Genomic DNA, 13,287 nt, shown 5'->3' on the forward strand with positions numbered 1-13,287 from the left:
TCCCCTTGAGAAGAACTTATAGAAAGAAAAATGAAGACCATAGAACGCATAGACGCAAGTAGGATCCATTATGAAGCATATGATAACTCAAGAGGCTTACTCTTCCCCTCCACGACTCAACATAGACCATCCCCAACCCCAAGCAGCAAGGAGCAAATAATCCCCAACTCACCGCAACTCTTGAACCTACCTACCACATCCATCAGCCATAACCCCCCCAACCAAGTCCCCTTCCGACAAACAAGCTCCTCCCCAAAACGAGGTCCCAAACCTACTACCGCCAACTATCCACAACCGTAGCCGTGGCCCCCGCGCACGCCGTCGCCGTGACCGTATACACGCGATTGGGATTACTCTCCCACGTGATCGTGCTCCCGTCGCTGCCCACCTTGAAGAACTTGTACTCGAAGCTCGTGCCCACGGGCACCGACACGGTGGCGGACCACTCCGGATACGACGCGGAGTAATTCGCCGCGCTGAGGGCGATTCTCCCGCCGGTGCCGGCCGTGGTGGCCCAGTTGCCCAGCGCGGCGATGGAGCCTGTTAGGTAGACCTCCTCGCCGTAGGTGGTGGTTACGAGTTCGATGAAGGTTATGGGGAGGGAGGTTGTTGTTGCTGTGCAGGTGGTGGTGGTTGTTGTTTTTGTGGAAGTAGTAGTTGTGGTGGTGGTTTTGAGGGTGGTTGTGGTTGTGGTTGTGGCGGTGGCGGTGGTTGTGGAGGTGCCACCACCGCAGAGATTGCTTCTGTTGATTGAGGAGGCTGGGAGGTAGACGCGCGGAAGGCCGGAGGCCATGGGGACGGCGATGCTGCCGCTGGAGGAGACGGTGAGGGTCGTGCAGGTGTAGGCTTCGATGAGCGTGGTGCCGGCGGCGTAGCCGGTGCCTGTTAGGGTCAGGGTGTAGCTGCTGCTGGTGCTGCCGCGGTTGGAGAGGATGGTGATTACTTGCAGGTTGTCGCTGCCTTTGCGCATGGCGATCGTGTTGCTGTCTGTGTAGAAGGGGTTGTTCTAGGAAGAAAGTTAGTAGCCTGTAGTTTTGAGGACGGGAGTGCTGTCCGGTACGTACCTTGTAGGTGATGTAGTTGCTGTCTAGCGAGATGGCCAGCTTGCGGATGGCGTTGGTCGTCGAGATCCACTGGTATAGCTCCGCCGTCGTCGAGTAGCCCGATAGCCAGGTCGCTTCGCGGTTGTAGGGTACCCCGGAGCCCGAGTAGTGCTGCTCTTCGCCGGCGTAGACGATGGGAATGCCGTCAGAGAGGAATAGGAATGAGAGCACGTTCTTGGCTTGCGAGTAGTCGCTTGTATAGCTGATTTCTCGGTTAGTAAGTAGCACCCAGAAAGGTTCAGCGCTGTCACTCACTAGGCAAAGCGGGCGTTGTCGTGGTTCTCGATGAAGTTGCCAAGGAGCGTGGGATCGGAGCAGTCGCTGGCTACCGAGTTGATCATGTTGTACAGGTCGCTGATGCTGCCGCTGCTGGACTCGAAGGCGTAGAGTAGTTGGAAGTAGCTGGTTTCCGTGTTTAGTGCCTGCCTTCTTGTGGATTGCACTGCGCAGAGTAGAACTCACATCGGGTAGTTCAAGACGCCGTCTAGATATCCCTGATACGGACAGGCAGTGGCAGGGTCGCCGTTGAAGATCTCGCCAACGCTATACACGCCTGCCGCGCTGACGTATCCCGTGAAGAAGTCTGGTTCGACTTCGAGAGCACTGTCGATGCGAAGACCGTCAACTGCGCAGTTGGAGTCAGCAGATGGTCCTGATAAAATCAGGTGACATGGAGATCGTACTCGAGTAGTTGGCGACGAGTTGCTCAATCCAATCGTACCAGATCGTCCTGACGTCCGACTGCGTCGTGTACAGATCAGGCAGAGAGACGATCGTATCGCCTTCCCAGCAGGTCCGGACCTGATCGATATTATCCCAATCGGTAATGAGGCAGTACGGATGAAAGTACGACGAGGAGTCGAAGGCATCAAAGACGCTGTAGTCTACGCTATCTCCTGAGCCCGCATAACCCTAGATTTCCGGTCAGTTGGGTGCCAGACCTTGGAGGAGACAAACCTACCATATGGTTTGGCACTACGTCAACCATGAGATACATGTCCCGTTCATGCAAGGCAGCAGACAGAGCTTTCAAGTCATCTGCGGTGCCGAAGTTGGAGTTCAACGAATAGCTGCCCGTCTCGGTCAATTATGGCGTGCAAGTCATGGACTACAGAGTGCCTTACATCTTCTGTTGCCAGTATCCATGATAGGACTCGCCATCCGCAGTATTTGCTGACAGCTGCTCGGTGACGGGCGAGATCCAGATAGCTGTGAAGCCCATGCCTTGGATATAATCCAGCTGTGTGAGCAAGTTAGATCCCTCCGTCGAAACTGTGCGTTGCGGAGTGGCTTACGTGGTTGATGATTCCCTGCCATGTTCCACCACAATAGACCTAGCGAGGTCAGAAATGGCTCGTAGTAGTAGCCGTCTGGCCCAGACATACCTGATCCCCTGTATTACATGTCGCAGTTGTCGAATTATCAGTCCTGCCGAACCGATCCGTCAGAAGAAAATAGATGGACTGAGTCCGCCATTCTGCTGCAGACAGGCCGCGAACGACAGTGCCAAAGAGAGGCAGAGATACAAGGGTCTGAAGTGCCGCAAACCTCATCTTTGCAGGTGACTGCGAGTGAAGACTCAGGGGTTGGTGGTCGGCCACGGCATTGTTGGCTTCGGCAATTCCATCTTATATGTCATTTCCCGTGCCTCAAAGCAGCTTGGACCTTATTCTCAGTTGCTAGACGGACGGATGACCGGATGACTTTCTGCAGTCTCGGTCTTTTCCTCTTCTCGCCTATGATCTGCTGTTTTCTTGCACCGTTGCCTGCCAGGAACGGTCTTATGCGGGCGAGTTGATTGGTTCAAGCTCCGATCGAGCAGGATTTCTGCAGCCGAAGCACAAGCTAGCCAATGAATCACATCCAGGAAGTGGCCTTATGTCCGATCATGCAGGTGTAAAATATCAAAAGATTGGCTGTAGAACGCCCGCTATTGTCCAGATGGAGATTGCCTTGTCTGCAGAAGAGGGATGGCCGGGGGCGTTGAGCGAATTAGGGGGCCAAGGGATGCGGAGGAAGCGAAATGAAATGAAAGGTTGCAGAGAGACAGAAGGAAGAAGCGGTCCAAGCCTCGGCACTTTGGAAGAAGCCCAATTTCATCAAACACACTCAAACCACCCCGCATTCAATTGCGAACAGCTGTGGGGTGACATCAAGCTCTCGCGTCTTTTGGCTCTGAGGCATTTTCTGTCTTGACTGCCAGTCTATGTTGGCCTTGGTCACGGATGGTGCCTTCTGCTTTCACCTAGTCACCTCTTAACAGTCTAACAGGTTCTTGATTCATTCTAATCCAGTGCAAACCAGGCTTAGCACTTTTTCTACATATATCCAAGGCCTTCCAATGCCTGCGTTCATGTGAAGGTATTGTTTTTACAATTGATGCTTTCGGACTGTCCAGCCCACCAACGACCCGAGCAGCGAAAGAGACAGAGCAAACACTAGAAGAGACACACGGTAAGTATGTAAGACAAAGATTGGTCCGCCATTGCAACTTACAGTATGTGTATTTGAGTCCCGTAACGTACCCGCGGACCACAATATCGTGAACCTGTCCACTGAGCCCATTGATGTAATCTGTATCAGATAGAGCCCGTTCGATCATCTGCAGGCAACGAATCAGCATAAATGAAAATTACGCAGCACAGGATGCGCATTGGCCCAATTACCTTCTTTGCTCCGGGCCCTGTTAGATTCTGCTCCAGCTGGTGCTTGAAGACGGTCCCCAGCACACTGTTCGTGACAGTCACACCAGCAGTCATCGCGAAATTGAACAGCAGAAAGTAGCCTCCAGTGGCCATGGCAATCTCCTGAGGCACAAGGAAGGTAGTCATACTAACAAAGGCCGCAGCCGACGCGAAGCCAGTTCCCATCCCGCCCGGAATGATATACAATGATTCCCAGAAGCCCGTGTGACCATTCCACCGAAGGAAAAGCAGGAGGTAAGTGACCGATGCAACTAGCCCAGCCACGATCAAGAAGACCTTGAACTGGCCTGTTCGTCGGATGGAGGCACCGGCGATCAAGCCACCCAGCGTATTACCAATCACTGCAGGAACAAGATGCCCGCCCGCGACTGTGGCCGAGGCGCGAGATGTGACCTGGAAGTATAAGGGAACTGAGAACATCATGCCAACCTGCGCGGTGATTTGCAGAGCTCCGATAAGGTAACTGGGAAGCACGTTGGTGCGGCGCAAGATGCGCAGATCGAAGATGGGCTCTGGAGCCACATGAAGCTCGACAATAATGAACGAAACGAATGCAGCCACGCTAGTGGTGCCAAGATAAGCAGTAGTAAGAGAGACCCAAGCAAAGGCCTTTCCAGCTTGATCGAGAATGAGGGTCGTGGTGATGATACCAACGGCGAGGAGAGATGTCCCAAGGAAGTCGACCCTGCGAATATCCTTGTTTGTGGTGGGGGTGGTAAGCTTGAGCTTCCATACGACGAGCAAGGCAGCCAACACAGTGAGAGGGCCCTGAAGAAGGAATGACCTGTCAAATAATTAGATTGCAGAACGGAATCCAGTGATAGACTGCAATGCTCACCATCGCCAACCAACGGTATCTGCTAGCCATCCACCAATCGGACCTCCTGCGCTTCGACCTAGGGTCATGGCGATGTTGACATACGCACGCCAATGGGCCACATCTCGCCGGGGAACAATATCTGCGAGGCGTTTAGCAACCGTGATCAAAGTTGGCCATGACGTTGTCCATCCCACCTGTAATTATAATCACACCCATCGCCATTGTTCCAGCACCGCCCAAGCCACTGATGGCACGCCCCAGAATCACAGTTAACATGCTCGAGCCGATCCCACTAGAAAGACTTGAGTCAAGGCGATTCTCCTAAACGTGGTTGCAAGGGACGTAGCACTCACCTAATGATACATCCGAGGCCGAAGAAAAAGTACGCCCAGAGCAACAGCGGCTTGCGGCCATAGATATCGCTCAACTTTCCGTACTAGCAGGCCACAGCTGTCAGCGCATCAATCGAAGCCATAGAAATTCTATGTTAGCTCACCATGGGTTGTGCCGCGCAGAGACCGAGCGTGAAAGCCGTGGCCAGCCAGCTGGCATCACGCAAACGATCGAATTCGGACGAGATCTTCCCTGTCGTAGCCATAACGAGAGTGGTGTCTGCATTGGAGATGAATTCACCTACTCAAGGTCAGCATCGGTCGAGATCATGATCAAGCCAGTCGTTCATCCATACCCAGTAGTAAAACAGCGATAATTGTCTTGACGCTAGCCAACGCCTGCACTTTGTTGTTCTCCGAGGACTCTGCTGGACTGACTAGCGGACGTTCTTCGTCCGTGTCATGGCTGCTTTGAACATCACTTGCTGGCCCCTTGGAGACAGTTTGGTAATTCGATACATTCGTGACATTTGTATCCAAAGCTGCTGGATTCAGGGGGGTGGTCTCATCCACATTCCTATCCGCCCTCAAGGTCTCTGAGCTGGCCGATGCAATCGTCATCGTCGCCAAAACTAGCCAGGCTGTGCTCGTACGAGGAGAATCTCAGGTCGATAGTGAAGCAAGTTCTTACTTGGAGCTGCTTCAAGGGGGAGAGTGAGGAAGAAGAGGGGACGACTGCTCGCGTAGAATAAAAATCCTTCAACCCGGAAGAGTCATTTCGAGCGCGCCTTCATTAAATGACATGCGGAGCTACGTGATAAAAAGTTCGCTTATCGCAAGATGTCCAGGCCTTCAAGACCATCGCGCGCCAGTATTGGCTGGCCATCATTAACTATCCGGAAGAGCCGATGACACCATCGGGGGAGAAAAACAGAATTCACTGGATTGGTACCCACATGGCCACGCCCTGGATCGGAGGAGCTCGTGGCCCAAGCCTTCTCATGGTTGATGGCTGCAAATGACAGGGCAGAACCAGGGTGGGAGAAGGTGATTGTGGTGGAGGAGCACGCCATGCTTGCCGTCGATGGCGAGGTGACTAGCGTCAATGTTCAACTCCTGCTCAGGGACAGACACAGGAAACGCCCCCCTCGGCTATTTACTATAGAAGCTGAGGTGAGCGGGTCTTGACAGCTAATTGTATAGTGTCGCTTGTGGTTCTCTCAATTTAAGGGGTGCGCATGGTTTGAATTGCTGGCTGGAGCAGCATGGCATGGATGGCATCTTGAAGGAGTCGAATTGGTGGTGGTTATTGATCAAGATCGGTAGTATAGGAGGTGGGAACTCAGGACTTTGACAATGAGAGCATAACACAACAAATTATGCTTGAGATCAGGGCTCATGAACCATTCATGAGATCAGACATACATCCAATCTAAGATCAATTGAGCAGAGGGAACACCAGGAAACGTGAGTGATTGATTTGTAGAAGAGAACGATCAGTCAAGACAAGACCAAGATTGTGGGGAAGTAAGACCCTGCTTAGTCATGGGCTACAATGACAGCCGGCCCACCGCTTTGTTGACCGCCTCATGATTGTCCCCGGGCTTTTGCTCTCCCTTGGCTTGCTCTATCATCCAGTCATTCAGCAAAGACCCTGACTCGCTTTATCCTCATTATCAACGGTCGCAACCCTTGGCCTGCCTCGTAGGCTGTAACAGCGACTTTGCACTGGACTATCTGACCCCGAAATGAAGTTGAACCCTCCTTAAAGCACGGTTGACCGATTGCATTGCGCACGGAGCGCTACCGCTGACATCGTGTCCTTGCCTTCCTCGATTGCGACCCTGGTTTCCTCAATGCTCCGCACAGAAGACAACGCAGATCTAGCGGCTGATTCAAGATCTATACGCAATGACTCGCCAAGAACGGTAGCCAATATAGACGGCATGCGTGAAAGTCACAACGAACGAGGGCGGGAGTTCGTTAACGGCGAGGCGACAGGCTCGTCTCAGCAGGAATGGACACCAGCAACACCACAAAGCCCAGAAGCTGATGATGCATTGGCCGCTGGAATCCAAAGCCCAAAGTCACCAAAAACAAAGCGACCAACAGTCTCGAGTGGTGTGAATCAACCCGTGGAGACTGACGAACGGCCCGTGGTGGGCTCCCATGCGCAATGCGGACAAACGCCGGCGCCGGACACTACAGCGACTTACGCCAACCGGATTAATTCTAGGGCCAACTTGCTGCCAGATGGAGTCGGTGACAACTCTGAACACGATTCTAACGGAGTCCTCAGCCAACATACCCCCTGCGTCGACCGGAAAAGCGGTCAGTTCGCGCTGGCGTCGGATCAAGTGCTAGGGATGGTATTTGAGCACTCGGAGGAGCCCCCTGGAACCCCAGGCCGTCGCACGACTTCCAGAACATCCCTAGTGGATGTCTTCGAAGGCTCCGCAGTGCAATCAACGCTCACCGAGTGGTCGCGAGACACATCGCCTTCCAGGAACCACGACAAGGACCCAGATCGCGTGCTGAAATTATCTCCCGCCAAGATGCAGGAACTCACATCCTCACCGCAGTCTATCCCGTATCGTGCAGCGCCACCGGAGCAATCAGAACGCGGACGACGGGCAGTATCGGATGGAATGCATGCAGCAGCTGCGCAGTTTGAAACGCCAGAGCCCACAAGCCTGCCGTCTGTGGATGAACCTAAATTTACATCCGATATTCTACCTAAACTCCGTCTGCCCAAAGATCTATCCATCGACACCTCGACCGTCTCGACTGGGAGAACACCTGCGTCATCCTCTTCGCGAAATCGACCACTAAACTCACGGGCGGTGTCAACACCTAACTCACGCCGACAGACCTTGCCGGCGACGAATGACAGGCTGGCTCAGACATGGGCGTCTCGCACAAAACAAGATCGCCTTTCGATTACTCGGGAATCGGATTCGAAACACCTTGAACCTTCCCCACAGATGAAAGAACAGGCCTTGCCTTCACCGATGCCCCCGAACATCCCTCTGCCGCCTCTATCCGTTCCAACTTACCTCCAGTTAGAGCTGGCATCGGGCCGCCCCTCACCGCTGTACATTCACCGTTCTGCTATGACCGACTTCCCTTACGAGTCTTCTCGAGTCAAGCTTGAAAGACTCATGAATTTCTTGATGCTGCCGCCGGCGGTAGAGCAGGTACTCTGGTTCGGTATATTGGCATGTCTGGATGCGTGGTTGCATTCTTTTACCATTCTTCCGCTCCGGTTTCTGAAGGCTCTGTACATACTCGTTGAGTCATGGATTCTAAACTTGGGTGTGGAGTTTCGGTACGTGGCTGGTTTTGTGATCAAAGGCGTGGGCCGGGTATGGCGCAGGCGTAACAGGACCGTATCCATCGACGAGCCACCGCGTGGCTCCGACGTGGGACGCACACACAAGGGCGAAACCGCACCCGGGGAACGAGATTCCCGCGCTAAGGCAACCGAGTCTCGAAAAAGGCACCGATCTCATGGTCACCGAGCGCAGCATCGGCGGCAGAAGAGTATCCCGTCAGCCCTAATGCCAGACGACAAGGCCGACATCCTCAAGGGATTGCTCATGATCGCTACCTGCTGCGTTCTGATGCGCTTCGATGCGAGCCGGATGTACCACTGGATTCGCGGACAGGCAGCTATCAAGTTGTACGTGATCTACAATGTGCTAGAAGTCAGCGATCGACTGTTTGGCGCCATCGGTCAGGACGTGCTTGAGTGCCTATTCTCGCGTGAAGCGCTGGAGCGGCGACCCGACGGCCGCAGCAAGGTCTTCCGCCCGTTTGGGCTCTTCTTGCTAGCGTTAGGCTACACAGTCATCCATTCGACAGCACTGTTCTATCAGGTGATGACGCTGAACGTTGCGGTGAACTCTTACTCCAATGCGCTGATCACCCTGTTGCTCTCCAATCAATTTGTCGAGATCAAGTCCACGGTCTTCAAAAAATTCGAAAAGGAGAACCTCTTTCAGCTCACCTGCGCGGACGTGGTAGAACGCTTTCAACTCTGGCTCATGCTGACGATCATCGCATCGCGCAACATTGTGGAAACTGGGGCATTCAATATCTTCAGTGGGTTGGGTTCTAGCTTCACTTCAACCAGCACCAACAGCACGCCGCTGTCGACTCCACCACGAACTGCATCCTCGATCCTCCCGCAGGCCTTCACAATCGTCCCGTCATCTATCATCGCCTCCTTCAGCCAAGCCAATTCCTACCTTCCGACGCTGGCGCAAGTCCTAGGACCCTTCCTCGTCGTCTTGGGCTCGGAGATGCTAGTCGACTGGCTCAAGCACGCGTACATCAACAAGTTCAACAACACCCGTCCGGCCATCTACGGTCGCTTCCTGGACATTTTGGCCAAGGACTACTACACGAATGCGTTCGCGGACCAAAACCTCATGCGCCGGCTCGGACTGCCCGTGATCCCACTATCCTGCCTCTTCTTCCGCGTCAGCGTCCAGACCTACCAGATGTTCATCGCTGCCTTACTCCCCCAGCAGCCCGCCTCGTCCACCGCGGTCGAAGCCACCTCCCTCACGGCCATCCACAGTCAATACGTCCCCGCGCCCATGCCCTCCCCTCCCCCGCTCACCTTCCAGAATTTCATCCCCACCTCGACCGCCTACGCTGGGGCCTGGTTCCGCCAGATGCTCGCCAACACCATGCCCACCCCGGCCTCATCCGTCTACATCTTCACCGTCGTCCTCATCCTGACCGGCTACGTCGTCCTCCTGATCCTCAAGTTACTGCTCGGCATGCTCCTGCTCGCGCTCGCCCGCTCCCGTTACAAAGCCATGAAACTGCGCGAGGCAGAACAGCAAAGCCACCCCACCGCCGTCCCGGCCTCAACCTCCTCCACGGCCGGCGGATTAGGGCCCACGGCCACTACTACAACCGATCCCGCTCCCTCCGAAACCACCGCCCCGCCTGCCGCGCCAGCAGCAGCAGCAGCACAGCCCCGCCCCCGCGAATTCGCCGTCGAGGGGAGCCGTCGAGTCGGCGGATGGGGCGTCGTCGAGGTGAACGACGATCACCGGCGGTGGATCTACGCCGATGACCCGGATGGTCTGCGGAGACTCAAAGCGAAGGAGGAGAAGGACGCGAAGGCTGGTGGTGGCAAGGAGGAGCTGCATCTGGATCACGTGCAGCGGTATGAGATGGTCGCCAAGCGGATTTGGTGAGGTTGTCGCTGATCAGACATCCAGTGTCCGGCGGGGGTTGTTGTGTACATTCTTAGTCCTGCCATCTACCGTAGTGTTTGGCTGCGTTGAATATAAGTATAGTCATGATAGAGCATTAGAGTATACTATATGCGCTGTTTGTCTTTCTGAGCGACAGCTTAGTACAGTGGCACTGCCATTCAACGACTCATTCTGGAAAAATCTAACCACATATCGCGCCGGGCAATCACTTGACACAGATTTATTACTGTAATGTACTAACTCACTGCACCAGAATAATTTAAGCCAGCCACTAAACACAGCAAATCTATAAGCCACGCAAGAAGTCTATGTACAAAACATCCACCCCCAGAGCCGAGCCCAACACTTCCTTCAAGCCCACAAAACCCACATAAATCAAACAAGAAGAACCAAAGGGGGGTATACGACAAATCAAGTTGAGTTGAAGTCGCTGAGAATCCACATGAAAACCCGCTGAAATAAAGAAAAAATCCAAATAGGGGCGTAATCGTCGATGACAAAAAGAGGGGGAGAAAAACGAGGTTGAATCATCAAGAGTAAGGCCGTTGAAGACATTAGGTATCATCCGTGGTTGAAAAAAAGCTTTCACGTCAAATCCTGAGACAGGAGATGAGGGGGAAATCGATGAAACGTTAAGGTTTAGAGTTTGTGTGAAGGAAAAGGCTTAGAGATGGTGACGGACTTCCGAGACGGCGTCGCCATGCATTTCTATTCACGGGTGTTAGTGTGCCCTTGTTCGGTGGTTCCTTCGCGGGAGAGAGATTTGTTTTGAGCGGGAGAAGCTTACCATTCCACACGTCCAGGGCGGCTTTCTCGGCATCCCACCCCCAGAGACGTCTCTGGGTTTCGCGATCGGACCAGCGATCGGGGTTGGAGCCGCTGGTCAGCGCGGTCCGGAACTGTTCGTCGCGGGCGATCTGGTCGGGCCCGTCGGGGAAGTGCAGGGTGATGCGGTTCTCGGAGCCGGACTGCTGCACGGTCTCGGCGCGGGATTTGCGCGATTGCTCGTAGGCGCGCAGGGCGGCGGGGATGGCGGCGCGCGAGGGGATGGTGGAGAGGAGGATGCCGAGCGCGGCGGCGTCTTCGACGGCTTGCGCGGCGCCTTGGGCAACGTAGGGTCTAGTTTTGAGGGGTTAGTGAAGTGACTTGGGTGGGAAAGGGGAACGTGTGTGGTAGCGCGGGGCGATGGGCGTACAGCATCGGATGGCAGGCATCACCAATCAAAGCGACGTTGCCCCGGATCCAGGTCTTCAAGGGCGCGTGCAAGCAGAGCTTCCACTCGAGAACCTCGTCGTCGGGCACCAGGTCGATGAGCTTCGTCACGCGACTGTCCCAGCCCCGGTAGTTGTCGATCATGGCCTGCTTGGAGCCCTTGGTGGTCCAGGACTCTTCGACGCCGTGGCTGTCGGGGTGCAGCAGCACGACATTGTAGAGCTCGTGGTTGCGCACGGGGTACGCGATGATGTGGCGATTGGGGCCGAGCCAACGCGTGGCTTGGGGCTCGTCCATCAGGGCCTTCAACTCGGGATCACTTTCGAGCGCGCTGCGAGGAAGCATGATCCGGTAGGCGGCATCGCCCGTGGGGATGGCCTTGCAGGAGTAGTCGTTGAGGAGCTGACCCCGGATGCCGGATTTGATGCCGTCCGCCGCAATGACAACGTCGCCCTTGACGACGGTGCCGTCTGCGAGCGTCACCGCTGCCTGGTCGAATTGAACATCGGTGACCGTGGAGTTGACGCGCAGTTCCACATTTGACAGCGCCAGCGCTTGGTCAATGAGTGCGTTGTGGAGGTCCGCGCGGTGGATGACCACCTGTTGACCGTAAGTCTTGTTAACGGGCATAGTGCCTAGTAACGAGCCGTCCTGCCACCGACGAACGTGGATGTGCTCGAGGGCAACATCTTTGGCGTGAATGGAGGGAGAGACACCCCAGCCTAGAGTTCTGTGTCAGTTCGAGCATTCCGACTGCCACAGAATTGATGCTTACGATCAAACAATCGGAGCATGTTAGGAGAGACTTGGATGCCCGCTCCAACTTCCATAAGCTATTTTGCCTTGTTATTAGAGCAAAACTTCAACATGACCAGGTCTATATCAATACTGGCATACCTTAGGCGCGGACTCCAGGATCGTGACCTGGTGTCCTCGTAGACCCAGAGTTAGGGCTGCGGCCATGCCGCCAATGCCTACGTCTGTCAGCGACAATGCAATCTTCTTGCCAAAAGAATCATCTTGGCGTACCCGCTCTATTGAACGATGTTAGTGGCAATTGCAGCGCGACAGCGGGAAATGAATGAATAACCTACCCAACGATAATCACCTCAAGGGGAGTCCTGGCCTGCGCAAATGCCATGGTTATCTAGGATATTGATACAAAGGATAGCAAAAGAAAGGAAGGAAGAAGGAAGGAAGACGGGCAAAAAAAAGGAGAATTTAATTTGATAAAAATTTGCGCTGGCTGGAGGCGCCGATATCCGATATAGGAGCCAAATTTGGTACCGTACAAAATCTGGGGCAACGAATTGGTTTGCCACAGGGTAGGGTCAGGAATGGGGAGGAGCTGTTGCGGTTGATATAAGAATGCGTTTCATGGCAAACAAACACCTCCTTCCCTAAACCTCATCGATCCGAACCTCCCTCCGATCTTGACACACTGGGGAATCACGGCCGAGAGCGGGATTATACGAAGCTGGGTCAAACATGATTATTTTGTGAGAGCTCTGTCTGGCTGGGGGGGGGGGGGGGGGAGAGGCCGGGATTGGCGGCAGGACGCGACATCTCCCCAAGGCGAGCATTCTCCACCAGACGAAACCTGCCATTCACCGCGGAATGGAGATGAACCAACATTTGGCAATCCCCATTTTTGACCGGAGAGGGCGGAGAGGGAAGAGTCAGAGTCACGGATAGTCTAAGGGGGGGGATGAAGGGGTGGGCCGGGTGGTAATCTTCTGGCATCTCAAGCCTCCAAGCCTCCGCAGAAAGAGCCACCGAGAGAGGGGAGAAATGAGGGGGATTAGGAACATGTGGAACCGTGATCAGCTTTCAATTGAATGGCCAAGTATCAGGTGCATCAGGTGCACCAGGTGCATC

General features: G+C 54.4%; 4 protein-coding genes across 4 annotated transcripts; 1 reads left to right on the forward strand and 3 right to left on the reverse strand.

Moving 5' to 3' along the window:
* Positions 1 to 171: 171 nt before the first annotated feature.
* Positions 172 to 2,818, reverse strand: BO95DRAFT_238957 (putative alpha-amylase). The gene is made up of 9 exons (XM_025581342.1): positions 2,489 to 2,818; positions 2,399 to 2,437; positions 2,228 to 2,343; positions 2,065 to 2,173; positions 1,787 to 2,015; positions 1,566 to 1,728; positions 1,359 to 1,505; positions 1,065 to 1,305; positions 172 to 1,006 (listed from the first exon to the last, which is right to left on the reverse strand). Exons 1-9 carry the CDS (start codon positions 2,654 to 2,656, stop codon positions 275 to 277), a joined length of 1,944 nt encoding a protein of 647 aa, XP_025438753.1. The 5' UTR covers positions 2,657 to 2,818; the 3' UTR covers positions 172 to 274.
* A 568-nt stretch (positions 2,819 to 3,386) lies between these two features.
* On the reverse strand, positions 3,387 to 5,685 carry BO95DRAFT_238955 (efflux pump antibiotic resistance protein). The gene is made up of 8 exons (XM_025581341.1): positions 5,317 to 5,685; positions 5,125 to 5,261; positions 4,982 to 5,064; positions 4,823 to 4,920; positions 4,647 to 4,767; positions 3,770 to 4,592; positions 3,600 to 3,705; positions 3,387 to 3,541 (listed from the first exon to the last, which is right to left on the reverse strand). Exons 1-8 carry the CDS (start codon positions 5,579 to 5,581, stop codon positions 3,474 to 3,476), a joined length of 1,701 nt encoding a protein of 566 aa, XP_025438754.1. The 5' UTR covers positions 5,582 to 5,685; the 3' UTR covers positions 3,387 to 3,473.
* A 1,593-nt stretch (positions 5,686 to 7,278) lies between these two features.
* Positions 7,279 to 10,176, forward strand: BO95DRAFT_342052 (DUF747-domain-containing protein; the record flags this gene model as incomplete). The annotated part of the gene is made up of 1 exon (XM_025581968.1): positions 7,279 to 10,176. A coding segment is annotated over one exon (2,898 nt), but the record flags the coding sequence as incomplete, so codon positions are not given.
* A 273-nt stretch (positions 10,177 to 10,449) lies between these two features.
* Positions 10,450 to 12,384, reverse strand: BO95DRAFT_420993 (putative salicylate hydroxylase). The gene is made up of 5 exons (XM_025584551.1): positions 12,307 to 12,384; positions 12,185 to 12,242; positions 11,393 to 12,131; positions 10,985 to 11,316; positions 10,450 to 10,905 (listed from the first exon to the last, which is right to left on the reverse strand). The coding sequence occupies exons 1-5, from the start codon at positions 12,370 to 12,372 to the stop codon at positions 10,862 to 10,864; spliced, it is 1,239 nt and encodes a 412-aa protein (XP_025438756.1). The 5' UTR covers positions 12,373 to 12,384; the 3' UTR covers positions 10,450 to 10,861.
* Positions 12,385 to 13,287: the final 903 nt, after the last annotated feature.

The sequence above is a fragment of the Aspergillus brunneoviolaceus genome, assembly GCF_003184695.1.
Source record: "Aspergillus brunneoviolaceus CBS 621.78 unplaced genomic scaffold BO95scaffold_67, whole genome shotgun sequence".
In the NCBI taxonomy this organism is placed as follows: Eukaryota; Fungi; Ascomycota; class Eurotiomycetes; order Eurotiales; family Aspergillaceae; genus Aspergillus; species Aspergillus brunneoviolaceus.

Bases quoted from the DNA above. Each gene is read 5' to 3' on its own strand.
- BO95DRAFT_238957 (XM_025581342.1), bottom strand. From the start codon at position 2,656: ATGAGGTTTGCGGCACTTCAGACCCTTGTATCTCTGCCTCTCTTTGGC. The intron at 1,729-1,786 runs GTACGATCTCCA...CCAACTGCGCAG, and splicing joins ACTCGTCGCCAACTACTCGA to TTGACGGTCTTCGCATCGAC. The intron at 1,506-1,565 runs GTGAGTTCTACT...CACGGAAACCAG, and splicing joins GGCGTCTTGAACTACCCGAT to CTACTTCCAACTACTCTACG.
- BO95DRAFT_238955 (XM_025581341.1), bottom strand. From the start codon at position 5,581: ATGACGATTGCATCGGCCAGCTCAGAGACCTTGAGGGCGGATAGGAAT. The intron at 4,921-4,981 runs GTGAGTGCTACG...AAGTCTTTCTAG, and splicing joins GGCCTCGGATGTATCATTAG to TGGGATCGGCTCGAGCATGT. The intron at 4,593-4,646 runs GTGAGCATTGCA...ATTATTTGACAG, and splicing joins GATACCGTTGGTTGGCGATG to GTCATTCCTTCTTCAGGGCC.
- BO95DRAFT_420993 (XM_025584551.1), bottom strand. From the start codon at position 12,372: ATGGCCGCAGCCCTAACTCTGGGTCTACGAGGACACCAGGTCACGATC. The intron at 12,132-12,184 runs GTAAGCATCAAT...ACAGAACTCTAG, and splicing joins CATGCTCCGATTGTTTGATC to GCTGGGGTGTCTCTCCCTCC. The intron at 11,317-11,392 runs GTACGCCCATCG...CCTCAAAACTAG, and splicing joins GATGCCTGCCATCCGATGCT to ACCCTACGTTGCCCAAGGCG.